The 17,636-nt window shown below is 64.6% G+C and overlaps 1 protein-coding gene across 1 annotated transcript; it reads right to left on the bottom strand.

The window, feature by feature from the left end:
* Positions 1-535: 535 nt before the first annotated feature.
* On the bottom strand, positions 536-16,720 carry CHID1 (chitinase domain containing 1). Its single transcript, XM_059710544.1, has 13 exons — positions 16,580-16,720; positions 10,966-11,117; positions 10,428-10,577; positions 10,122-10,254; positions 9,383-9,427; positions 8,582-8,688; positions 8,255-8,316; positions 6,989-7,081; positions 4,490-4,591; positions 3,920-4,075; positions 1,030-1,110; positions 849-891; positions 536-709 (listed from the first exon to the last, which is right to left on the bottom strand). Exons 2-13 carry the CDS (start codon positions 11,074-11,076, stop codon positions 611-613), a joined length of 1,182 nt encoding a protein of 393 aa, XP_059566527.1. The 5' UTR covers positions 11,077-11,117; positions 16,580-16,720; the 3' UTR covers positions 536-610.
* Between the last annotated feature and the right edge of the window lie 916 nt (positions 16,721-17,636).

The raw sequence follows: 17,636 nt of genomic DNA, 5'->3' as shown, positions 1-17,636 counted from the left end.
AAATGAGGTGAGAAGTCACACAGCAAAGCTATCTCCCTCTAACCTGCAGCGCCCGCCCCGTGCCCAGCTCCCAACGAGGGGACGGCTATCCTCCAGCGCCTCAATCCGAGGGCCCCCCAGTGTTCGATCCCGGGAGCGCGGTTGTCCTGCAGGTGCTGGGACTGGCCAGGGCGCTGTCATTCCAGTGACCGGAGCTGCCGGCACCAGCAGGCTCTGGGGTCCTGCTGCCAGCAAGGCCCATGCCTGGCGTCTCTGGGCAGGTTTCGGCAGTGGCCTGACACCCTTGGCGCGGGGGACTTGGTGGCTTGTTGGCAGTGTGAGGCGCAGGGTGACGTGGTGGGGCCGCGCCTGCCAGGAGTCCGGGTCTGGGAGCTGGGCCATTCTGAGGCCTCCAGTCCCACTGGAACCACTGGCCGCATGGAGCAGCCGGAGCCCTGCACCTTGGGGTGGCGACTGCCCTCACAGTGCCTGGAAGGGCTGTCTCCTCAGGGCAATGCCGAGGAGGGGGCCCACCCAAGGACTGCAAGAAACATGCCAGGAAGGCAGAGAACAGTCTGTATTTCCCACGTCTGTGAGTCCATTGCTGAGAAAGGTCTGCCCAGAGCGGGGCCTAGAGCAGGTCGTAGAAGTAGTCCAGGCCCTGGCCCAGCTCCCAGATGGACAGCCCGACGCCCAGCTCCCTGGCCAGCTCCAGCCGCATCTGCACGGACTGCAGACAGGGAAGTGTCAGCCGCCTCGTCCCCAGCGCAGCCCCGGTGGCCCATGCACCCCAAAACAGGCCCAGGTCCGAGCCCCTTGTTCCCAGAGGGAAGGTCCGCGCCCCCCCGCCCCCCAGGCGGCCCACGAACCTTCAGAGTCGGGTAGAAGATGATGTGCCTGCCTCCTCGGCTTCTGCAAAGGACAGTGGGACCGAATGCCTCCCGCTTCTCCCGGCCCCGCCCCCTGGGGCCCAGGTCTGAGGTCACTTGGAAAGCCCTCAGGGCAGTGGTGGGCTTGGGGCCAGGGCCAGGGCTCATGCTGGACACTCACCTCTTGTACTCGAAGAAGTGCTCCGCGGCCTGGCTGTCCCACTCGATGCGGGGCCTGTGCTCTTTCAGGGTCTGGATGTACCTGGGGAGGGCGGGGGGGGGGGGGGGTGAGCGCCAGCACCAGGAGAGGGAGGGACCAAGGCGGAGGGGGAGAGGGAGGCAGGTGGTGTGGGGCCAGGGGCAGGAGGCACGAACAAGGGCCCGGCCCTGCCCAGAATTCCACGAAGGCCTGGCATCCTGCCAGAGGCTCACGGGGGCCTCATGCCACATGGCGGGCAGCTCACTCAGGCGGGTGGCCATGCCTATCACCCCACTCTGTACAGCGAATCACTGTCAATCAACAACGCCCCTGATCACAGGCTGCCCTTAGCTTGGGATGGTCCTGTGGGGGGCACAACGGCCTTTCGGGTGCCCCTGGAGGGAGGGGACATCCCTCCTGACCCCCCTACAGCCCTGCACTCAGTCCACACCGACCCTCATTCCGGTCACAGAGACGCGGACCCCAGGGAAGGCGCTGTGGCACCACCCAAACCACAGCGCTCCCTCGAGGCAGACGTGACCCTGGCCAGATCTGAAGCCTCCAGCTGACCTGCCGGCCTGTCACAGGCCTGCCCTCTTCACCCACGTCCCCCTCAGCCGCCTCCTGCAGGACCAAAGTGGGCACTGACCTCCACTTGCCTTTGAGGCCCGAGCCGCAGCCGCTTGTCAGCGCTGGTGCTCTGCGCAGTTATTTGGCCCCTGGGGAGGCCCTGCTGGGCGGCAGCATCGGCTCCTGCAGGTGAGGCTGGGGTGCAGCACGGGGAAGGCAGCCAGCCACACCCTGGGCCCCGGCCCCCTCTCCACCACCTGCTTTCCTCAGACCCCCTGAAGCCGGGCCCCGGCCTCTCTGTCAGGGAGGGGAGGTCGCAGGGGCTGCCAACCGGATGGGGTATAGCCTTCCACCTCTGGCTGGAGCAGCCGGTGTGCGTGTGGAACACGTGCACACCCCTCCACGTACACACACACACACACACACACACAGATACCTTCAAATTAGAATGCCTTTTTGCAGCTCCTGGCCCCTCCTCAGAACAGTTGGAGCTGTGGCCACTGGGGGCCGCGTGGAGCCCTTTGTCATCTGACCCACAAGCTGGGTTAGGGCTCCAACAACTCCACTGTGCGAGCTACTGCTGGGCCCACGTCCCGTGAGGAAATGATGACCCCTCCCCCCAGGTGGATTGGAGATGGTCTGAGCCCAGGACCTCAGACTGTGACTGGGGTGACTCAGGTTAAGTGAGGGCACTGGGGTCCTCATGAGAAGAGGGGAGCAGGACACAGACATGCACAGGGACCACGCGGGGACACGGGGAGGAGACGGCGTCCACACGCCCAGGACGGAGGCCTCGGGCTCCAGCCTCCAGGACGGGCAGTGAGTGGTGTGTGCCGTCTGCAGTGTCTGTGCAGTGGCCTGAGCTAGGACGGTGGTCTCTCAAGGCCAACACCCCTGCAGGCCAGGGATGTGGGGGGGACCTTCCAGGGAGGAGGTTCTGTCCAGGAACGAGGGTTCTGACCACAGAGACGCCTGTGAAGGACCACGGCTGCAGCAGCGCGCCCAGACCGCGGTCCCTGGACAAGCTCTCCACCGACAGGACCAGGACTTGAGAAGAGCAGTGGCTCACGTGGTTTCCAGGGAACAAACGGGCACCTGGCGCCCCACCCAGAGCGCAGGCCTGACGAGGGCGGGTGACAGGACCGAGAGCCGACCGATGCAGGGGCAGAGCTCACACGCGACAGGGGAGACGAGAGAAGACCCAGACCAGCCGCTGGGCCAACAGTGACCGGAAAGGCCGAGTGGGTCAAGAGCAGATGAGACAGGCAGCAGCGGCCATGGATATGGAGACGGAAATAAACCCCAAAGAGATGGAAGGAAAGAAGAGTCCCCGGAGGGCCCTGGGCCAGGGGGCGGGGCCCAGCCACGGACCTGACAACATGCACTCGAGGCCCAGAGAGAAAGGGAGGGGGAGGCAAATATTGGAAGAAACTGCCCAAATCTTTCTAAATCTGATAAAAAGAGCCACAGATCCAAAAAGCCTAGGCAAACCACGTGCAGGAAGGAAGGTCCATGCAGGCCCCGCCTGGTCACCATGGCAGCTGCTGGGGAGCCACACGCAGGGACAACCGCATGGGGTGGACAGCCGCGGGGGGTGGGGGGGGGCAGCCACACGGGGGGGGGGACAGCCGCACAGGGGAACCGCACGTGGGGAAAGCCGCACAGGGGGACAGCCGCACGGGGAGAACAGCCTCATGGGGAGTGGGGGAGGACAGCCGCACGGGGGAGGGGGGCAGCCACGGGTGGGGGGGCGGCCACACAGGGTTGGGGGGGGGAACAGCCGCACACAGGGACAGCACTGCCACATGTGGCCCACTGGACGCACAGCAGGAAGGTGACAAAGTGACAGCCCAGGAAAAAAGCCGACAACCTAGAATTCTATGCCCAGCAAAAACATCTTCCCAAAAGAGGAAGCGAGTGAAGCTGAACAGAGTCCAACACCAGCAGAGCTGCCCAGCACAAAGGAAAGGCCGTCCTCCGGGCAGCAGGAAGTGAGGGTCCAGGTGACAAGGGCCTCTAGAGTGGAGCTTCGCGGGCCCATCCCCTCCCCGCCAGCACACGCACCACTCACATCGCGAAGGCTGTCCACCCGCCTGACAGAGGAGGAAACGCTAGGGGTGTCCCAGATCGGGTGGCACAACATGGCCCCCAACTCCGAGGCTCAGAGAGGCTCTGTCTGCAGACCCCGCAAGGGCCTCTCCCCCGCTCACCCATCGCCTCTGGGAACCTGCAGACCCACGGAGCCAGGGCCTCGGGGAGGGGCCGCACCAGAGGCTGCCCTGCTGACGGAGCCCCAGCTCACCTGGCCCCGATGACCGGCTCGCGGGAGTCCCTGGCGGCCGAGTAGTCCATGCCGTAGAAGTTGAGCCCCAGGAGGATCTTGCTCCGCCACTTGGACTTGGGGTCCAGGACTTGGACACAGGCTCGCACCCAGGACAGCGGAGCATTGGGGCCGGGCCTGCCGGGCGAGGGGGCGTGGGCTTCAGTGTCAGGCAGAGGCCTCCCAAGCTGGGGCGAGGGTCCGTGCACAGTGGGAGGGGGCAGCAGCCAGCGAGCCTCCCCTGGTGCCTTCTGCTGGACACTCCTGTCTCTATCTGCTTCGCCTGGGCCAACCATGGGGGGCAGGACACCCGGGAGAGTACGCCCCTGGGGGCTGTCTGTTGCCATCTGTCACATGCCCTCAAAGCGAAAAGGCTGCCAGGCCAATCCTGGGCTTTGGAGAACAGGCTGGTCCCTCTGCGCCCTGGAACAGCTGGCAGCTGTGGTCCTGAGCTGGCCAGCGGGGAGCCAGGCCTGGCCTTCCCACGTCAGCCCTGCTGGTGGGGAGCATGCGGGCACCCAGCAGGGCTCACAGGGCCCAGAATCCACTCACTGCTGCGGGGAGGGGTAGTCGTAGGTCATGAGGCTGAAGCCGTCCAGCACAGGGCCCAGTTGCTCCAACTCCTTGTTTGTGAACATGCCCAGCTGGTCGGTCCTGCACAAGACAAGCACGGCCCCCAGGCCCATCGCACACCTGCTGGCCCCCAGCCGGCCCCCGAGCTGAGGCAGAGCAGCTGGCGGTGGGGGTTTGCAGCCCATTGCCCTCTCCTTGCCACTCCAGGACCTCAGGTCACTCCTGGAAATAACTCAGCACTCGGCTACAGGGGACGGCCTGCAGCATGGTCAGGGCCACATGGCCCACGGGGTCACCTCTAGGGCCTTGTTCCCCCACCAAGACCCCCAACCCTCTGCCCCTAAATGGTGACAGGCGAGGGCCGGCCCACTACTAGGAGGCCCACACCTGCTCCCCACATTCCCAGCCATTCCCACCAGTTATCAACTGCCCCTCCCTGCTGGTCCACTCAGCATGAGCCCACCTACCCCACAAGGGTCAGAGGGGACCACTGGCCTGCCTGCAGGCTCCTCAGCCTCCCAGCCTGGACCCTTGCCTTCCGCATCCAACGCCACCCTCCATGCCTGTCCCATACCCACAGGTGGCCTGTGCCCGCTGTCCTGAGCCACCACACTCTGGTGTAGGCTGTCCTTAGCCCCAGGTGAGTGGGATGGGCTTCTGTGCAGAGGAGCACCCCATCAGGGTCTTCTGACCATGGGGTGACTGCCTGCCAGAAGCCATGGGGAACCCAGGTATGGCTAGAGGGGATGGGGGAGGGGAACAGCCCACATCAAGGTGGACGTCTGCCCACCAGGCTGCCTGAGTGGGCAGTGTTGGCAGGGCCAGCGCGTGGGGGCTGGGCTCAGCAGGTCCATGTTAGAGGTGAGCTCCCTGAGGCTGAGCAGGAGGAGCTGGCCCGAGCCCAGGAGGACATGCCGGGGCCAGCCCGGGAGGGCGCCGGCTCCAGTCAAGCCAGTGCACTGAGCTGCGCACTCGCATCTCCATGAGAGCGTGTAGCGGAGCGAAACCTCCACGCCCACCCGAGCACAGTGCCGGGCTGTGACCTTGGGAGCAGAGCGCAAGGTCAGCGCTGCTGGGAGGGCCCCCGACACAGCACAGCAGACAAAGGCGTCCGTCCTGCCCTGCACACAGGCCCCTCCCAGAGCACAGGCTGTGCAGCGAGAGCCGCTGTGGAGGTGCTGGGAGCAGTGCCGCGGAGGAGGGTAAGCGACGACGAGGAGATGGCTCCCAGGGCCCTGCAGTCAGCCCGCCCTGAACGCACACCTGTCAGCACACACCTGGCTGCTGGGAGGGACCAGGGGACGCGCCTGAAGCCCCAGGCACAGTGGCCCCATCCCTCCCTCCAGCACCCCAGGCCCCAATGCCCACAGAGCTTCCTCCTGCGGTGGCTGGGGGAGGGGCCGGTCACCCCAGCTCACACATCCACTTCCTGTCTAGGTGCCAGGAGCTGGGCTTGAAGGTTCCAGGGCAGAGGGGGTCCCAGCTGTCGGCCCTCCAGGGGTGTCCACCTCTGCCCCCTCAGCACAGCCACTGTGAGTCTGATTTCTGCACCGGCCGAAAGCTGTGCGGCTCCGTGCCCATGGACGGCCTGGGCCGGGGAGGGGGCTGCAGGCAGGTTCTGGCTCCAGGCACAGCACTAGTGGGTGAGCTGCCCCAAATCACCCAAGAAACCAGGGGACCCAGGGAATGGGTGCTGTGTGTCTGCAACCAAGCCCGCCCGGGTGCTCGAGTCTACCAGCCCCATCACGTGTGTCCCGCACACATGAATGCACATATGTGGGGAAGGAGGGGCACGGGCTCTGGCTGGCTCGCTCCTGGAGGAGCACCACCAGCCCTGCTCTGGAACGGGTGCCGGCTGTGGACACAGGTCTGAAATCCAGCCTGCTGCAGCCCACCAGCCAGAGGGGGACCCTGGAAGTGTGGGCACCGTGGGGCATAAGGGCCGAGTGTGGGCGGGCAGGCAGCCAGGCACTCTCCCCTCAGAGAACAGTGCCTGCTTTTAGGGGCACCTGTCCCAGAGGCCCGAGAGTCTGCGGGCTCCCTGTCAGCCTTGCTGGGTCGTTTCTGTGAGTCTATCGACCTGCGAGCGTCCTCAGTGGACATCGCCGGCCGAGGTGCATCTAACCTGGTCCCCTCGGGCCTCTGTGGCCCTCCCCACCACTGCCCTGCCCCTTTACCGGGTCTGCCCTGGCCCTGACCTGCGCCTTGGGCAGGGCAGACATGACAGCCACAGCGCCGGGACCCCTCCACCTCCCCGTCCACCAGGTTCTGGAAGGAGCCCCAACTGCCGCCTGAGCTCCCCAGGGCCAGGGCATCGCCTGAGGGTGCGCGGAAGTGTGTCTGAAAGACTCCATCCCTCAGACTGAGGGACTTTCAGCACGTCTTCCCGGGTGTGGGTTCAGGGACGCGGCCTGGGACCAGCCCGCCGACTCGGGCCAGCCGTTTCCATCTCCCAGCCTGAGCGAGGGTGGCACTCACCCAGGGGTGACAGCCGGAGGGATGACCAGGATGATCAGCAGCCGGGCCTGGTGCAGCGCCTCGGCTATGTGGGTGAGCAGGTGGATGAGGCCCCTGGGAAGAAACGCGAGGTCAGCCCAGGAGACCGGACCGAGCCCGGGGTTGGGCAGGCGCCCCTTACGGCACTTCCTGCCCTGGAAGATGCCCCAGCCCTCGGGCACCGGCTCGGGGTCCACACGCTGCCCGTGGCACCGCTCCTGTGTGCCCCAGGACCTCCCATGCGGTCCGAGTGGACGCGGAGTGCGAGGCCTGACTGGGTGGCAGCACGCTCTCCCGGCTCCATCCCCCTTTCCAAACCGGCCTCGGCCCAGCACAGGCGGACGGACAGGGAGCCTTCAGAAGCACCGGCTGGTGCAGGGGCCTGAGCGTGGGGAGCAGGGACCCCTGCCGCTGCGCCACCCCCCCAGGGCAGAGGGCCCCTGGCGCCGGCTCCTGGCACGTCTGTCTCGGAGCCTGCGGGGCGGGGGGGGGAGGGGTGTCCCGTTCCCCTTGCACCTGACGGTGTGTCTCCCACCTGCCCTGGAAGACAGGTCCTTCTGGGGACTCTGCTTCCACGTGGGCCGAGGCCGCCTGCAGCTTTACAACAGAAGGGGGCACCCGGATTCGCCAAGGTTGCGGGTTTGATCCCCGTCAGGGCACATAAAGGAAGCAACCGATGAATGCATCAGTAAGTGGAACAACAAACTAACATTTCTCTAAGAGAAATAAATTAAAAGAAAAGAGTAAGTAAACACAAGGGCCGAAAGGTCCGCTGCCCCGTGGGCCTGTGGCTGCGCCCGCCTCTGTGGAGCCGTGGCCACGATGCCCGCAGGAGAGCTGGCCCCTGCCCTCGGCGGGGGCCCCATGGCCCCGACAGGCCAGGGCGGTGGCTGCTGCGGGTGACTCTCCACCATTCCGCCCTGCTGGTCTCTCTGGCCCAGGGCGGTGTGGCCGGGGCGGCTGTTCTTTCCCGGAACCCCTGGCCGTCCATGGGAGGGCCCGGCTGTGCTCGCCAGCCTCTCCTCGGGCCCTGGGCAGGCTCCTCGTGCTCAGCAGCACCCCCTGCTGGTGTGCGAGCCCGACTGTGGCACTGCCTGGGCGCCCTGCGGGGAGGCTCCTGCTCCCCCCGCCACCTGCAGGGCAGGCCAGCAGAGCCCCGTCTGTGGGACCAAGGCCTCCACCCAAGTGGGCTCCCCGTCCCTCCTCTGATCTCCACGGGACCCCTGGGGCTCTGCCTCCACCACTTACACGTGCTTCTGGCTCAGCAGCTGGCTCCACACCTCCACCACGAAGCCATCGAAATGCTGGCTCTGAAAGGACCCGGGACGGTGAGGATGGCCCGTGAGCAGGAGGGAAGCATGGGAGGCAGCCCCCGCGCCCACCACAAAGGTCACGGCCCGAGGCTCAAGCCACAGGCACCGAAGTGGGGGTCCCCACAGACCACAGGCAGAGTGGCCGGGGCTCTCCTATGTGCTGTCCACGCATGTCCCTCTCCACCCAGCCCCAGCCCTGGGGCCTGAGGACAGCTGTGCGTCGCCCGAGGCAGGGCCCCGCCTGGGGAGCACCAGGCCTCACCTTGGCGACCAGGAGCAGGGTCCTGCTGAGCTCCTCGATCTCGTCCTCGCTGTCCCACACGCTCTGGAAGTCCTTATGCGTCCAGTCCTCAAACAGGAGCCGAGGCACTGGGGGTACAGGCCCGCACAGGCAGCGTGACCCTCCTGTGCTCGGCCCCACCCAGAGTGACCACGGGCACCCAGCATGGTCATTCCAGCAGCTCATGGCCTGGTGAGGGCGGGCCCGGGGGTAGAAGGGTGGAGATGCCAACCCGTGTGCCCATACTCGCTGGTTCCGGCTGCCCAGACCCCACACTCTGCTCTTCGCTCCTGGCTCCCGCTGGACCATCTCCCACCAGACCTGACCCTGCCCACGGCTCCCCACACCGCCAACCACACGTCTCCTCCAGCGCCTCCTCCTGGCTCCTGCTCCCAGCCTGCCCCAAACTCGCCAGACCCCACGGATCCCACTGCACTTTGGGACACTCCCTCGCTAGCCAGCTGTGTTCTCCGGGACGGGGTGGGGTTGGTGTTCCTCTCGGGCTTGGGCCCCAGACCCTCGCTCGTGAGTGAAGAAACTGGTGAAGGAGGGCTGGCCGTGCTGGGCTGAGGCGGGGTGGGCATAGGACCGCAGGACCCCAGCTGGACCAGGGCCATGAAAGCTGGCTGGCCACGTTTCTGAGCGGTTGGGGGAGTGACCAATGCGCTGGATCACCCTGGGGCCCACTCATCCACTCACAGGAGGTCACACCAACCAGACCTCCATCCCGTGGCCTGTGGTCTAAGGGCTGCTGCCCTGACCACCTCCACGCCCTGGACTCACCTATACGGAGGCCCTTGGCCTGCTTCCGGACTGCACGCATCCACCCTATGGGGCAGGGAGAGGACAGTCAATTTGGGGACACAACCCCACACCTGCCCCCACGGAGGAAAACGCTGCAGGACGGGAGAACAGCGGGGAGCTGATGGGGAGGTCAGGGGGCCGCCTCCCCGCAGAGCAGCCTGGGCTGGCAGCTCAGACACCGGGACTGTTGCTTGGAGCTGACGCTGCCCTCCTGGCATTGGGGAGCTGCTCTGGGTCTCGAGGCTCTACAACCGGCTGACGTGTGTCCTCTCTGGACCCGGAAGGGGGACAGCCACGTCAGCTCAGGCTCAGGCCCACAAACACGCTCCCCGCCTCGAGTTCTGGATGGCCCCGTGGTGAGCGAGTCAGGCAGGGCGCCGGGAGAGAGCACATCTGCAGCGATGGCAGCTCTGCGGGGAGGGCCTCCCCTGCGTCTCCGGTCAGCGGCACGGGGCGGCCAGCACAGCCCTGGCTGAGCCAGAGGGCGCGGACACTGACGCTTCTCTTCTCTTCGCTCCAGGCTCAGCTTTCAGAGAAGCTGAACAGCACCCCCAGACGCCCCTCCTGGACATCATGCACCACCCGCCAAGAGGACGGGGGTGCAGGCCGACCCCGGGCAGTCACCACACGCATGCTCTCACACACGGACACACGCATGCTCTCACACACAGGCTCACACTCACACCCCCACTGGGCCGGGAGACGAACAGGTGAGAACCTTGGTCCACGTCGTGGAGGCCCGTGACCTCGAACAACTCGCGGCCATGCCTCTTCAGCTGCAGCCACACGGGTGAGATCAGCGTGAACTTGGCCCCAAAGACCTTGGTGACGTCGTAGCCGTGGCTGTTCCACTGGCAGAGGACAGAGGCCGGTGAGTCCCTGCAGCTGGCCAGGCAGACGAACCCCCCGTGGACCCTGAGCCGTTCCTGCTGCACCCCACGGCAGCCGGGCCTGGGGAGGTGAGCATGCAGACCCCAGTGCCGCCGTGCCCTTGGGACAGCCCCGTCCGCCGGGGCCAGCTCACCGGAGTGACGTAACCCAGGACGTCCCCAGCGAAGTGCCTCTCCCGGGCCTTGGCCGAGCAGTAGCTGCGATGCTCCAGAACCACGTCCTCGGCTCTGGGGTCCGTCACCACCAGCCCCCGGTCCTGGACAGGCTTCTCTGCAAACTGAGTCTGGAGCAAAGGGAATGGGGAAGCGTCAGCGCCCGCAGGCAGAGGTGGACCCGGCAGAGCGGCCTCGGTTCAGCCAGGGGACGCAGGGGGAGGCCCGCCCCGCGGAGCGGACAGTCCCTTGCAGACATGCTCTGCCTCCCTGACTGGACTTCACAGATGATCCAGGACGAGCGCTGGTGCCGAAAGCAGCGGAAAGCAGGTGGGGCCGAAATTTGGACATCGTCACACAAGACAGGCCCAGGGCAGGGAGCTGCTCCCTGCGGCCGCCCTGTCAGCACACCGCCACGCCCCCCAGCCTCCCGCTCCCAGGCCACGTGGACACGGGGCCCCCGTGGGGAGAGAGAAGGTGCAAAGGGGCAGCCCTGCGGCCAGGCTCCCACCACCTTACCTTCTCCTGCAGGGTCTTGGAGGCGGCCTTTTTGGCGTCTGACTTTGACAGGGTGGTGTGAGCAGAGCCGCAGGCCAGAGCGAGCCAGAGCACGCGGAGGAGCGCCTTCATGGCGGGCAGTCGCAGGGGGTGCAGGCTCGGAGTCCAGGGGGCTGCAGAGAGAGCAGAGCGCCTGGAGACCTCACAGCGGGGCCTGGGTCCTCAGGGCACTGGGCTGGGCATTGCTGGCCCCAGGACACAGCCCTGCCCTGGACCAGCCCCAAGTGCCTGAGTCCAGCTTCCAGCACCGCTGGGCCCATTTCCCTCACAGCCAGCCAGAGGGGCTTCCCTGCCTCCCTGCCGCGGGCCCTGCTGACCACTGCCCACTAGGAGGATGCTGGCTCTCCCTCCCCATCGAACCCAAAGAAGCCTGGCCAGCATGGCTCAGGGGTTGAGCATTGACCTATGAACCAGGAGATCATGGTTCGATTCCCGGTCAGGGCACAGGCCCAGGTTTCAGGCTGGATCTCCAGTGTGGAGTGTGCAGGAGGCAGCCAGTCAATGATTCTCTTTCATCATTAAGGTTTCTATCCCTCCCTTTCTCTCTCTCCGAAAAAAAAAAATTATTAAAAACAAAACAAAGAGGTCCGGTCAGAGGGCTTCACTGTGACTAACAGAGCCACGGAACCCGGAGAAGACGCGGGCGCCTGTTCACGTCACCTCCGAGTAGGCAGGCTGTTCCAGCTCTGCGCGACGCGACGCTAGAGGTCACAGAAAAAACACCAATAGAGCTTACCACGTGAGAACACAAAACTTCCATTTAGAAGACAAAATAAAGGGTGTCCCAAAATTCACGCAAGAAGTAATTTTGATAGAAAACACAGGTTTATAATTAAAAATTGTAAATTTTTTATTGATTCATAAAGTATACAGTATAGGGTTATGTTTGGAATAGCATATTGGGTAAATGGCCTCCATGGCTTTGCTGGCATATACGCACTCTTGTTGAAATTTTCCATGACCGTTTTGCTAAATGTGGCTGAATTCCATTGATACAGCGCTCAATTTCCTCCTTCAAGGCGTGGGTGATTGTGGGCTTGTTGGCATAAACCTAGACTTCAAAAAACCCAAAGAAAAATGTCCAACAGCATTAAATCACATGATCTGGGCAGCCAATTCTGATCACCAAAATGGGAAATTACACCACCAGGAAATGACTCATGCAGTAATTGAATTGTTTCTCGGGCTGTATGGCATGTGGCACCGTCTTGTTGAAACCACGTCGTCCACATCCATATCTTGCAATTTAGGCACAAAAAACTGGATTATCATGTCGCGACAGCGAGCACCATGAACTGTTATTGCCTGAGCAGCCGCATTTTCGAGGAAGCATGGTCCGATGATGCCTCCAGCCCCAAATCCGCACCAAACAGTGACACGTTGTGGGTGCATTTGTTTCTCAACAATCACTCGTGGATTTTCTGAACCCCAAATGCGACAATTTTGTCGATTAACCAAGCCATCAAGATGAAAATGAGCCTCATCGCTGAAGATTTTGTTAGAAAAATCAGCATCCATTTCATTATTTTTAAAATATTGCTCAACAATGAAAACTCGTTGTTCTTTCGTGTAGCGCTCCACTTTTAATAACCCTGAACTGTCAGCTGTCATGCTATCTGTTTTTTTCGTTGGCAACACTTTACGGCACAAATGGTGTAAAATTCAAATCCTGTGTGAATTTTGGGACACCCTTTACATATGCATCTATGGTAATAAAAGTATAATATGCAAATCGATCAAAAGACTGAACAGCAGGACTGTCCGGACGACCACGCTGTGACACCCACTGGCGCCAGGCCAGCCAAGGCAGGTGCGATGTGATTGGCTGGGGGCCTGGCCATCGCCCCATGATCGCCCCGTAGAGGGAGGCCCAGGCTACCCAGTGGCAGTGCTGTGGCGGGTGGGCAGGGCCTCGCACTGTAGGGGCGACTGATCACAGGGCTCCCCGACTGTGAGAGGGCACAGGCTGAGCTGAGGGACCCCCGCCCCACCAGTGCACAAATTTTGTGCACTGGGCCTCTAGGATACATACACATATGTATATGCATACACATAAGGAATATATAAAGAAACAATGAGGAAAACAAGTACTCAGAACACACTTGCCAGCAGATTCCTACCCATTATCTATGCACAACACCTAAAGGGCTCTCTCTTACAAATCAGAGAGATAAAGCGCCCACTACCTGCTAAGTGGGGACGTGAAGAGGAGGAAGACACAAGCCCAGTCCCAGAGGCTTCCCCGGACAGAGGAAAGGATGCTGAGTAAGGCAGCATGTCCACCCGGAGTGTGAGCTCGAGGCTGAGGCACCGGAGGCACCAGGGCAGCCCCTCTCGGCTGTTTCTGGGAGGTCAGGCTGGAGAAACCTTCCTGGGTGACAATCTGCCTGTGAACATTATACTTTCCGACGCGTTTCCTCTCCTGACAGACCCCGCTTTGGAAACGCCCCCGCCCTCGTGGGAGACACGGAGGATGTCTGTGGCAGAGCAGCCTGCAGCTCCTCCTGCTGGGACAGGGCAGGCGCTCAGCGGTGCAGAGGCGCTGGCTCCACCAACAGCAGGAAGCGCGCGTGTGCGTGTGCGCGCACACACACAGACACACAGACACAGACACAGACACACACACACACACACACGCTCGCAGCAGCGCGTCCCGGGTTTATTTAGAAGTCCTGTGCTCCTCCACCGAGGACAGTGAGGAGGGGGACGCTGACATGCGGGCCGTGCTGGGTCCTCCTGGGCATCACCTGCGTTTTCTCCTTCCCGCACGGACTGGCACTAGCTGTGCAGTCAGGCTAGCCCTCGCTCCCCGCCCCCTCGCAGATCCCACCTGTCTTTCCCCCGGGGCAGCTGAGTGACAAGCAGCCCCGCCTGGCTGCCGTCCTCGATGAGGCTGTAAGAGGTGCAGGTGTGGCCCTGGCCGGGGTGGCTCCGTGGGCTGGAGCACTGTCTCTACACCAAAAGGTCGTGGGCTTGATTCCGCCAGGCTGTGGGTTCGGTCCTCGGTTGGGGTGTGTGTGGGAGGCAACTGATCTGTTTCACCCTCATATTGACAGTCTCTCCCTCTCCCTCCCCGGAAATCAATAAAAATCATGTCCTCAGGTCAAGATAAAAACTAAAAGATGTACAGGTGTAAAGAGCACGTGGGCCCAGCTGGTCCTGGCAAGTGCTCCCTCCAGCCCAGCCCAGGGGCCGCCCCCATACCAGCGGGCTGGCATCGCCTTTCTGGCCAGGCAGGGTGTGCCCTGTCGGAGTGGACAGAACCACAGAACCCCCGACTATCCTCTCAACCTGCTCCCCCTCCCATGGCTGCACAGGCTGCGCTATTCTGGGCTGTCACTCCCCTGGGTGAGACCGGTGCCCTGGTGCAGACTGGGGGGCCCAGGCAGCATCAGAATCAAGGACTGCAGCCTCTGCCGTACCGCCCGCCCCAGCCCAGCATCTAGCCACCACAGCGGGGAGACTGGACTCCTTGGGCACAACCCCAGGTCTGGAAGGGCCCTGAGGGAGGGGGCGCTGGCCATGGCAGGGGCAGGCTGCCCAGAATTACCCATCACCCCCCTGGACAGACTGAGACTGCACCTGCTAAGCTATGAGGGGCCAGCTCCTGGCAGCTGGGCCACGGTGGGGCCGGACAGGCCTGGATGTGCTTCCACAAGCTAGAGAACGGAGGTGAGGGCCGTGCGGGAGGGACCTGCGGGCAGGAGCTACATGGAGCGGCGGGAGGGGCCCGCTCTGCGAGGCACCGCTTTGGCCCCAGGCCCCTCCATGACCGCAGGCGTCTCCTCGGCTCCAGGGCAGGGGCCTGGGTCGCCGAGGACGGAAAGGAATGGAAACGAAGCAGGAAGTGCTCCCACGGCAGTAACCTGCAGGCTCCAGGGTGCCCTACCGCCCTCCCGCCGCCCCTCCTGCTGTCCTGCACATGGTGGACCGAGACCCTCTGCCTGACCCGACCGGTGCTCTCACCACGGGAAAGGGTGGAGGTGGGGCCCATCTGGAGGAGACAGGCCCTGCTGGCTTAAGTGCCAGGAGCAGGGGCAACGGAAGGAGGACCAGGCTGAGCACAAGGCCAGGCGGACACCGCTGCAGACCGCCTGCCCCCGGGGCCAGCGTGGGGGTGAGGAGGCGCGCCAGGGAGAAGCACCTGGCGTGTGGGGCCGCTTCCGGACCAGCAGGGAACTTTGTAGACTGCCTGCCTGGTCCTGGTGATGGGGACTAACATGTGAGCTGTGTCGTGTGTGGGGTGCTCCTGCCTGGCGAGGCCCTGCCCGGGCACCTCCCACCGCTCCCCACTGGGCACTGCACAGCGATGTCCTCCGGGCCTCTGTGCCCAAGGCGCGTGCTCCTGCCAGCAGAGTGTGTTTCGCCCCACGTGCCCCTGACCTCTTCTGTGTGGGACGGGGAGTGTGGTGTGTAGTGACCCAGAGAGGCTGTTACACACCCAAACCAGGGGCCGCAGGCCTGCCTGGAGCCACCATCTGAGGCTCCAGGCTCCGGGGGACTGTGTCAGCCTGTGCCCAGAGGACAGCCGGTCCCCGTGGAGACCCACAGTAAGAGCTGTTCCAGCCGTGTGACCAAAGGACCGAGACCCTGCGGTGCCGTTCAAGTGGTTTCCATCGAAGACCAGTGAGTGCTGGCCACAGCCCGGCTCACCCGCGCACACCAAGTGCGGACACGTGTTGTACGTGTGCCGATCGGAGCTCCTGTCCTGCGATGCCCTCGGGACGTTTCTCTTCCTTTCGGGACGTTTCTCTTCCTTTCGAGACGCTGGCTGAGGCGGACGGACTGCTCTCGCTACTCAGGGACGGGCCATTTTGAGAAGCGCTGAATGGTGGGTCCAGAGTCCATTACGGACACCGGGCTGGACCCTGAGCCGCCTTTGTCTTCAACTGAATGGCAGGTGTGGCGGTCACTCATGCCCGCTGCCGCCTCTGAGTGCAAATTCTGGAGCCAACGGGGGTCCCGCGGGAGCGGTGGGCGCTCTGGGAAGTGAGGGCCCCGCGGAAGCAGGACCGCAGCCCCGGGGCCATGAATGGACCACGTGCGGCTCAGGCCGGGAGTCCGCCACCAGGTGTCCACATCGCAGGCGCCTTCCGCGGCGTGGAGGCGCGGAGGACGCGGCCACCGGGGTCCACTGACCCCTCTGGGCTCAGCAACGTCTACCCTCGAGGCTGGGGACTGAGCCAGGCGGGGTCCAGCCCAGTGCACCCCAACCCGGAGGGGGTGGCCTACCCCTGGGGTCGGGGCTACCCCCACTCCCCCGGCGCCCCGCCTGCTCACCGCCACCTGTCACACGGAGCCGCGCTCTCCCACTCGGGCCCTCACTCCCACTCGCTCGTCCACACCGGCCCGCGCTCGCTCCGCCGGGCCCACGGCGCCTCCGCCCACGTCCGCCCCCACACGCTGCCCGTCGCCCACGTCCTCTCGCTCCAACACCCCCTTTCGTCCACACCGGCCGCACGCCGCTTCCCTCGCGCCCGGTTCGCGGAGGGGAACTGAGGCCGCGCGAGGAGGAGGCGCAGGCGCCGGCACGCGGGGCGCGGGCACGACCCCGGCCGGCCGCCGCGGGGCTCACCTTCATGTCCCAGAGGCCGGCCGGACCACCCTCGCGCGCGGCCGGAAGACGCTCGCCAGCGCCACCGGAAGTCCCGCCCCAGGACGCCCGCGCGCGCCGTCGCTGTGCCACGCCAGTTCCGCGCCGCCGTCGACACGCAGGGCACGCTGGGCGGGGCGGAGGGGAGGAGCCTGGATTGGGGCGGAGCCTGACGATGGGCTGGGGGCGGGTCGAAGGGGGGGGAAAGCCGGGGCGAGGGGCGGGGCCTGGCAGGTAGGGGGCGTGGTCAATGGGCGGGGCCGAGGAGCTGGGCGGTGCAAGGACCCCGCGTCTTCTGGGGGGGGTGGTGAGCGCCCCCCTGCCGGGCGTTTCGAGGGTCGCCGCGCGGGGTTGGGGTTCCGGGGGGTGGGGAGGTCCCCTCGTGGGCATCGCGACGTGTCCGGGAGGCGGTCCCCTTGCCTCCCCAGCTCATGCTCTCCCTGGAAGCCTGTGCGCCTTGTGCGACGACAGCGCTGCAGCCAGATGTGACCACCAGGGGGCGCCCGAGGCTCCAGATCCACAGCCTGGCGTGGGCGCGTGGCCGAGGGGACCGCGCGGGACCGGCCTCACCGGCTCCCTCCGTCATCTCTCTTGGACACGGAATCGCCTCTCCAGGCTTTCCTCCTGCCGCTTTGGTGGCCTCCCCGCAGCCTCGCTTTCCTTCGCCGCCCCCACATCTCCCTGGGGGAGGGCATCTCAGTCCTCGCCTTCGGTCATCATCCATGGGCGGGTGGTGCCCAGCGCTGTCTGGAGCGGGGACACGAAAACCTCAGGTACCCGAGACCCGGTGCTGTCTCTGTGCTTGCGAACAGTGGCCTCACCTTGCACATGCAAACAGAACCTTTCTGTCTCAGCTCCCAGCAAGAGATGTCCGCCCTGGGATGGCCCGGACGCAGACCAGGCCAGCAGTTTCACTCACTTGATACCAGCGAACAGATGCCCCCACCCATCCCCAGCGTCCCGGCCGTTTCCTGCAGAAAACCACACAGCTGGTCCCCACCCTGGCCCTGCCCGGCAACGCCAGGACCACTGCTCAGCT

This window comes from Myotis daubentonii, chromosome 9 (genome assembly GCF_963259705.1).
Source record: "Myotis daubentonii chromosome 9, mMyoDau2.1, whole genome shotgun sequence".
Taxonomy (NCBI): domain Eukaryota; kingdom Metazoa; phylum Chordata; class Mammalia; order Chiroptera; family Vespertilionidae; genus Myotis; species Myotis daubentonii.
Note: the sequence above shows the minus strand (reverse complement) of the source record. Positions and strands in the feature narration are given on the sequence as shown.